The following is an 8719-nucleotide window of genomic DNA, read 5'->3' on the forward strand; positions in this document are numbered from 1 at the left end:
GGGGGGGGGTCGACACGGGCATGTCTTGTGACTTGTAACGACAGCTAACGCCCTCTGAGCTATGGTTTACGGCCCGCCATTTCTACATCGCGGTTTGTTGCATCTCTGTTATACCACGAGCAGTGTCAGGTAACTGTGGGCCATTACGTCATCGTTTTGTACAAAAGTTCTCCATTACGTCATCGTTTGGCACAAAAGTTCTCCATGTCTTCCATCGCTCCGGTGACGTACAGCACGGTTCTCATCCAAGAGCTCGGCAGCCAGCTGAGAAAAAAACCAAAGCAGAATTCATGTAATAATAATACTATATTATGTTAATATTATGTACTTTTTTACTTTCTGCATAATAGTACTGTTTACCTACTTTACCACCATTGGCAAAGCCAAATCGTGCACGTGCACACACACACACGCACGTACGCGCGCGCGCATGTACACTCATACACACGCACACTCTCGTACACACGCACACACTCACACGTACATCAGTCTACAGCGACACACTCAACATTGGCTACGCTGATGACGTCAACATGTCCAGGACTGTCCTAGTAAGAAGAGCTGCCAGTGACACAACCATGTCGGCGGAAGCCGCACGTCTCGACTCGTGGTCCAGCAACAACAATATGCTACTCAACGGTAAGAAGAGCCAGGCGCTGCATATTAGCTTTAGTAGGAGCATTCCCGTACTGCCACCACTTGTCTTGGGTGGGGAAGCCGTGCCAACAACAACCGTTGCGAAGGGGCTAGGGTTCACTTTTGACAATAAACTAACATGGAATGACCACATCAAGTCAAGTGTAACCAAGGCCTCAAGCAGACTACATTATCTGCGTCTGCTGTGCAAACAAGGCATGGATGTTGATGACCTTCTCCAGGTATACAAATCCTTGATCCGTCCTGTTCTGGAATACGGGAATGTCTTATTGGTTGGGTGTAGTGCTGAACAGTCGAGAGACATTGAAAGAGTACAGAAGCGAGCACTACGCATAATCTCTTGTGGAGGCAAACGGACTGTGCCGTATCTTCCTTCCCTCAAGGAAAGGAGGGAGTTGGCTGCCATCACCTTACTAAAGAACATGATGAAACCAGAACATCCACTTCACGAACTGGTTCCGCCTCAGAGACTGACTTCCACGGGGCGTAAACTCAGAAACCACGACAACATCAGCCTTCCCTTGGCCAGAACAGAGCGGCTCAGAAAATAATTTTTGTACACCGCTGTCAGACTGTACAATGAGACTCTGTAATAATCTGTTATTTCGTGCCTATTTCAAGCATAGACTATTGTATCCGAATGAATGTGTTTTATTAATGCCATTCTTTCAGAATTGTTTTTAACTCGCCTAAATGTCGCAGCTACAGAATATATCTATTTTAAAGATTATGAACGATGAAAAATGTTTTAAAAATGTACATATACTGCGAATTTTAGTATTTGAAGTTAGAATGTTGTAAGTAATAATTCTAATTTAACGTATTTTTCGAAATATGATAAGATAGTCTAACAATTGCAACGTGTTTGCTACTTGTGTACAGACCTCACAATTCAGCCGTGAGGCTGCGATGGGTTTTGGTTTTCAATAAACAACAAATAAACAACAAATACGCGCATGCACACATATATACTGTCATACACACGCTCATATACTAGTATACAATTAAAATCATGCACAAACATTATAAGTACATGTACAAAGTACAAACATTATAAGTACATAAGTACAAGTACAAACATTATATGCGTATACACATTTTGTGAAAAATGCAAGCCAAACAAAGTCATACAAGTCATATATCATACATTTGGAACATTCATATTTAATACCGTACTAACCTGTTGAGTACCCAGGTTAGATGCATGACACGGGGAAGAATAACCCTGGGCTGGTTGTTTTTTACGGCCTCTACCGTCTGCTCAGCTACTTGCTGGGGCGTCAGTGACAACGGTCTGTACATGTGTTGTGATTGTAGGAAATATGAACACAAGGTTTGCATCGGTAATACGTCGGATCTCAATACATCTATATGTATATCAGTGGTAGAAATACTTTTTCAGTAGTAGCAGTGTTCTGCACTATTACAGAATGTCAAAATTTTGTTCTGCATGTCGAAAATACTTTCTGCGCTTGAATACATACTTAAAAGTCCGGATGTAAATCCATGGCATATACAAGATTGCTACTCTCCAAACAGAGGTTGTGGGGGAATGATCGTTACCTTTTTATATATGGCCGGGTTTTTTTTGTCCTGATCCCCCCTGGTCTATTACATTCCCGCCAACATACAAACAAATGTAACTACTATGAAAAATAATATGGTGGATCAAGGAGTGGCCGCGGAGCTTCTCTGGCTAATGGATACTGCCTGGCCAAATTTGATACTGTCTTTTTGCCATCGAGAGGGATCTGCTTGGAGATTACAAAACTTTTACATACAATTTGAAAAATACATGCAAAACTACTTGTATACTAAAGAGTCAGTTGTACCGTAGTAATTTACACAAAAGCTCTCAAACACCATTGATCCCCTAGCCTGATTTTTTCATTCTGCAAATTTGCAGGTTGCTTCATTTTTCTTCTGCAATATCGAAAATGGCTCTGCAAAATGCAGACTGTAGGTGGGTATTTCTAGCACTGTATATGTTCCTAGTAGCATATAGGAAGAATACATATCCATACCGTGTAGTGAGGTCCTTGAACATGTCAGTAGTGGTGTGACCGGGGCACACGCACGTCACCCCGACATCCCAGCGGTCCTGTGCTCTCAGTTCCGCCGCCAGGGACTCATAGAACCCTACCACGGAGAACTTGGAGGTGACGTAGTCTGGAACCCCAGGCAGCGCGAACAGCCCTAATGTCGAGGCTATGCCGACCACGTGCCCGCGACCGTTAGCCAGCATGGATGGAAGAACAGATTTGGTTGTCTGGAAATCATGAATGACATTAGCTAAGGGAATGTTCATAATGTTCATTATTTGTTTAGCAAGTGGGGCAACGGCAGAGCATTCCGCTCAGAACCAAGAGGTCCCGGGTTCGAATCCTGCCAAGTCACCAACCTTGTGCCCTTGGGAAAGGCACTTAACACGACTTTCAGGTGAAAATGAGAATGCCAGAATGATCATTATCATGATCGTGGGCATCAAAAAGAAAGAAAACCAAGAATCCAACGTTACCAGGTTTCCAAAAGTTCTCTCCAACCAGGTTTTCATCTCTTTACATATTGTAACACAAGAGGTCGATAATCTCATACCTTCGTCGTGTACGGGTTTGGGGTTGTCAGAAATGTGCTGCTTCTGTACATAGTTTGACTTTTATTTTGCTGGTATGTGAACCAAAGGATGTGTGTAATACATAAGTCAGACTACAGAAACACACGTTAAATGAGTGTACGGAAACATTCCGACAGTCACAACGCTTACAGGCTTACAGCCTTCCAGTATTTTACATTGGGGACCAAACAAGTCTCCCATGTACATCGTATTAGTATACAGTGCAATTTTACGGAATACAGTGCAATCGTATTATTATACAGTGAAATTTTACGGAATACAGTGCAATCGTATTAGTATACAGTGCAATTTTACGGAATTCAGTGCAATTTTACTAGTGACGTATTCCATAAAATTGCACTGTATACTAATACGATTGCACTGTATACTAATACGATTGTACTATATTCCGTAGAATTGCACTGTATACTAATACGCTTGTGCTGTATTCCGTAAAATTGCACTGTATTCCGTAAAATTGCTAAGTATACTCTGGCACCCCTGGATTCTGTAAATATGTCGCGATTTGTTCAAACGTACCCAGAAATGAGACAAGGTGTTGACTCGAAGCGTGTCCTCAATTTTGTCGTCGTCCGTTGCTAGCAGTGCTCCGCCGTGCACTACCCCTGCGTTGTTGACCAGAATCGTTATTCTTCCAACGTCTTCTTGCACCTGAAAAACAGCATATTTGTTCAACAAACATTTTACGTAATATGAAAGCTCATCTGTGTTGGTAATTACATGTTTAGAGTTAAAACGTTTGATCCAACACAAAAAAAGTTCTCTCACCTAGAGCTTTCGAATAGTCTGCTGAAGAAGACCAGAGTGACTGGTCGAAAGCTCTAGGTACTAGGTGAGAATTTTACGTGCATTTTTGTTTCGTCAACCGTTGTGTATCAGAGAACTAGTAGATTCAAACTGTTGGGGGAGCTCAAGCTCAGTATTCAGTGATGTGTGAATAGAAATATTTGCTTTAGAACATAAAACACGTCCTTCTGTATGTATAAACGACAGAACACACTCTTAATGAGTACTAATACTTACTAGTCAATTACAACAGTGGGTAATCTGAGGGTTATTGTGTTATGGTTTATTATTTTGCTTCTTCGTGCGCCGTTACTAGAATAAATGTAGCTTTACATTGTCCTTGAACATTGTTTAATGTTAATAAAAAAGCACATATGTTATGTTCCAACAAGAAACCAGGGTTAGACATAAGAGAGGATCAGAGTGCATCACAGGCAACTTCAAGTCCAATATTCTGTCACTAGCATAGAGTCAGCCTATCATGACGTACCTTTTGAATAGTTCTGTACACCTGTTCGCGATCTCCAACGTCGCACCTGTAGGAATGACACCGAGCCTTCCCCGTTTCTTCGACTTCCATTTTGACTGACGACAATTTTTCTTCGTCCCGACCCCACAGAACAATCTGAAAGGACACAAACATATGTTTCAACATCTCCTGGCGATGTAGATCTGAACTGCAGGTTTTGCACATATGTGCTGCTTTGACATATTAAACATACAGAGCACAGAAGCGTTGCATACTTACGTGCACAGACTTACATACACCCTTACCCATGTTTTCACTGACGGTTCAGTGAATACGTTATTACCTCCATGAAAAATGGAGGTATTGTTTTTGGCGTGTCTGTCTGTATGTATGTATGTCTGTGTGTGTTTCCGCAGCTTTGTGGTCAGCATAACTTCAGAACGCCTTTATGGATTATGATTATATTTGGTATGTTGGTAAGTCTTAGGAAGATAAACGTCAAGGTCAAATATGGGCCTCCTGGTGGATGACCTTGGTACTGCAGCAGAGCTTCCGGTTTTTGTATCTTTTGTCCTGAACATGCTATGGTCTTGATGTTTTGGTGACAGATTGCTTTTTATGTCAGGAATAAGTGGTGTGAGTTTGGTCCCCCTAGCAGCTTGTTCTGGAACTGCAGGGCACTTTCTGGCGAAATGTTTAAAAGCCAGTAAGTCCAGATAGGAACAACATATTTTCATAATTTTTGGTGTGTAGGTAGCTGAGAGAGAGATGTACATGACTAAATGCAAATTATGCAAATGAGGACTTTATTTGCATAATTAATGAGGAAATTTTATAATTACAGTGTTTTACATTATACTACTTTCATACACGTAATGTATGTAACCTATGGCAGGCAGAACATCAACAGATACTAATTATGCAAATGATGACCTAATTTGCATAATTTAGGCAAAAATTCTATGATTTCTTAATGGTGAATAATGGGAATGTCATACTTGGGACATCTGTAAGTTAATCAAAAGTTAACATACATCACGATGCATATATCATGTTAATGCGGAGGTAATTTGCATAATTTAAGAGGAAATTTACATTTACATATCAAGCCCATATTTTATGGAGGTATGAAATCTCGGAATTCTTGTTATAAGTAAGTAGTCAATGTTCAATGTTTCCCCCATATGCATGGTTATGTTACATAGAGGCCATAACTCGAGAAGCAGTGAATGGATTGGAATGAAACTTGGTAGGTGGGCAGGTCTTCATGGTACCTAGAAATAATTAGATTTTGGCCCCCTGGCGGCTTTCCTAGGTACTGCAGCAGAACTTCCAGTTTTGATATCTCACGATCTGGACATGCTAGGGTCACGAATTGTGGTTGGTAGATAGCTCTTGAGGTAGGGAAGAAGTGACATGAGTTTGGGTCCCCTAGCGGCTTGTTCTGGAACTGCAGGAGCATTTGTTGAAACATTTTCGAAGGAGGATAACTCAAGAACCGGTTGACGGATTGTCGTGATTTTTGGTATGTAGGTAGTTGAAGTGATGCTTGACATAATCAGATGGCAATTATGCAAATCAGGATCATTGGCAAAGGTATGAGGTCGTGGAACTCTTGTTATATAACGTGACTCGCATCATTTGCAAACTTCGAATTCTGTCCTCTTTTTGTATGCCACGGTGTGAAATGGCTTTACCATTGTTCAACATATAGGATATACTTAAAATATTCTGGAATAGCGCGGTGAAGCCTGTGACTCTTGGAACAGTATTGAGTGGCCTAAAAAGGCAAGCCATCAGAGTTTGTTATAGACATAGCAATAGTTTTGGACAATTAGATTTCATTATGTACATTTTGAAGTTATTTTATACTCTGTTTCATAGTTCTTTTATATTTGTAACTTGCAATTAGAATTCGGGCATGGATTTGCAATAAACTTCTCTAGTTATACCGGTAGTGGTTTCGCCAAGCCCACAGGGTAGAAATATCGGAGGGCGGAAATGAAATATTGATTGATGTACCTTGTTGATGTCCCAGAGGAAAGCCGCATTGGGACATTATAGGGATTGCTAAATAATAGATGGCAAGCCGAATGATGAGCTTCCCTCTGACTTATTTTACCGAGTCTTGTATAAATACATTATGTATTGACGGGAATCGAGCGTGAAGAGGACCTAAAAGGGGTTTTTAACACCTTTTTGTAGATAATTTGTACAATGTCTGTCTCCTATTGTACATTATACAGGTCATCCACAGGTCAGTACATAATAACCCGTAACTCCACCGATGAGTTTCCGCCTTCTTTTGTGTGGAGAAGATGGTTTTCATTATGTGGAGGCAGTGGTGCTTGTCAAGGAAGCCAAAAAAGCCTCAGGCAGTCACAGACAGTGTGCTAGGCAAACATATAATTTTGTTCACCCATTCAGTGAAGGCATAACTCAAGGCTATGGTGTGGTCTGTTTGCTAACGAACCATGTCTAGGCACAGTTTGCCTTCTATCAGAACGGTGTTGTTGACTTCAAATTTCTCTTTCATGCTCTAGCCACAGTAACAACAAATGTATACTTATATATATCTTAAATCGGGCATCAAAGGATAAATTGGCACGGTTTCCGAATTGAAACACATGTCTGCGAAGATACTTTAGTGGGCATATACTATACTGTAGATATTACATGTACTAATAGCAACCCGTACTAGAACTAGAAGAAGATTTAAAATGTTAGCCCCTTCTCATAATCACATGCATGCGCGAAATAGAAATAGAATTTCCTACATGCTAAGAACACATACACTCGAGCTCAGCCATGATATACTTATAATTACCGTGCTGACTCCGTGTTTAGCAAACTCCAAGGCAAGGCACCGGCCGATCCCTCGGCTGGCCCCGGTGATCAGCACCGTCTCTCCGCTCACGCTCTTCCGGCGGTTTGTCCGTAACACTCGCGAACAGGCATATTGGCAGATACGGATAAAGACAAAGGACAGTAGGAGAAGGATTCGCAAGGAAGATGCACACAGTGCTACCACCCGTGTCAAAAAGTGCGCCATTATTGTAGAGACTGTGGGACAATCCAAATTCATTCGACAGGGGTGAATTCAGTAACCAGTACCATTCAGAAACCAGATAATCGCGTAAGACTGACCTTAGAGCTTACCTTACACGACACAGCACTAAAGACTACAGGTAAATAGGAATTTCACAAACAAAAGCACAAACAGATACCAATTTTTTTAGTAGTCTTTATGCCCTCAAGCCCCCAAGTGTTCTAAATTGGTTTCTTCCACCACCAACCTAACCCAATGTACCCGATCCTTATAGTGCCTTGGGCACTGTACTTGAAAAGCGTGAAATGGGTAATACATGTCTTATTGTTATGTGCCCAAACATGGTATCTCATTCAGTATGTGCCAGTTGGCTGCCAGGTAACGCTAAACTACCTTGGTTGAACAGTGTACATTGTATGTCCACGGTAAACAGGTACGTGGAAAAGTACTTAGTATCGCGTTCCACCTGCTTCAAAAGGTGTCCTTCAATTGATCCACATGGGGAAGTAAGTCTATAGGTGAGCACGTGGAGGGTGGGAATTGGGCTAGCTAAGGGTAACCGCACAATCTCAATACAACAAAACATGACAACTATTAAACTACGTACGGACTGGTCTAGGTAGGAGCGACGCCTAGTGAAGTTTCGTCGCATGTACATCTATCAAAACCTACTAGGACTTTTCATTGAGTTCTATGATTTGCAGTTCGAGTAATGTTTGCTAGGGAGAGCTTTTACAGCAATGACTGCAGCACATTGCATTTGAAGGTATATGGTCTGCGGCAATCAGGCCATGTTGATTTGATTATATGGATGACATCCGCGCGCGCATGAATTTTCGTACGTTTCCAAAAAAAGTTTTGAGCTATACTGTAAATCGTACAAAACAGCTGCAAAATGAACACATATATGCCGTAAATTACAACAAAATTTGAAAACGATACTTTTATGATGCTAATGTGCGAGAATGAAAATGAAGAGTTTACCATTCACCATACCATACTCTGTGTTTTTGGTCATTTGTTCAACCTCCATGACCACGTAGATTTCATAATGACGGCATTTTTATTTGCCAAACATATTTTTTGTTCGCACGCTCGCATCAGTTTTGGGGTTCCCAGAGGA

At 41.3% G+C, this 8719-nt stretch overlaps 1 protein-coding gene across 1 annotated transcript; it reads right to left on the reverse strand.

Moving 5' to 3' along the window:
* Window positions 1–22: 22 nt before the first annotated feature.
* LOC109473967 (short-chain dehydrogenase/reductase 3-like) lies at window positions 23–7599 on the reverse strand. The gene is made up of 6 exons (XM_019774157.1): window positions 7375–7599; window positions 4569–4703; window positions 3812–3943; window positions 2682–2926; window positions 1838–1951; window positions 23–264 (listed from the first exon to the last, which is right to left on the reverse strand). The coding sequence occupies exons 1-6, from the start codon at window positions 7597–7599 to the stop codon at window positions 180–182; spliced, it is 936 nt and encodes a 311-aa protein (XP_019629716.1). The 3' UTR covers window positions 23–179.
* Window positions 7600–8719: the final 1120 nt, after the last annotated feature.

Source organism: Branchiostoma belcheri, unplaced genomic scaffold, assembly GCF_001625305.1.
Source record: "Branchiostoma belcheri isolate BF01 breed outbred unplaced genomic scaffold, Haploidv18h27 scaffold3, whole genome shotgun sequence".
Classification (NCBI taxonomy): Eukaryota; Metazoa; Chordata; class Leptocardii; order Amphioxiformes; family Branchiostomatidae; genus Branchiostoma; species Branchiostoma belcheri.

Excerpts from the sequence above, each read along its gene's own strand:
- LOC109473967 (XM_019774157.1), bottom strand. The coding sequence starts at position 7,599 with ATGGCGCACTTTTTGACACGGGTGGTAGCACTGTGTGCATCTTCCTTG. Across the intron at positions 3,944-4,568 it reads TGTACAGAACTATTCAAAAG|GTGCAAGAAGACGTTGGAAG; the intron begins GTACGTCATGAT and ends GCTGTTTTTCAG. Across the intron at positions 2,927-3,811 it reads ACACCTTGTCTCATTTCTGG|ACAACCAAATCTGTTCTTCC; the intron begins GTACGTTTGAAC and ends CATGATTTCCAG.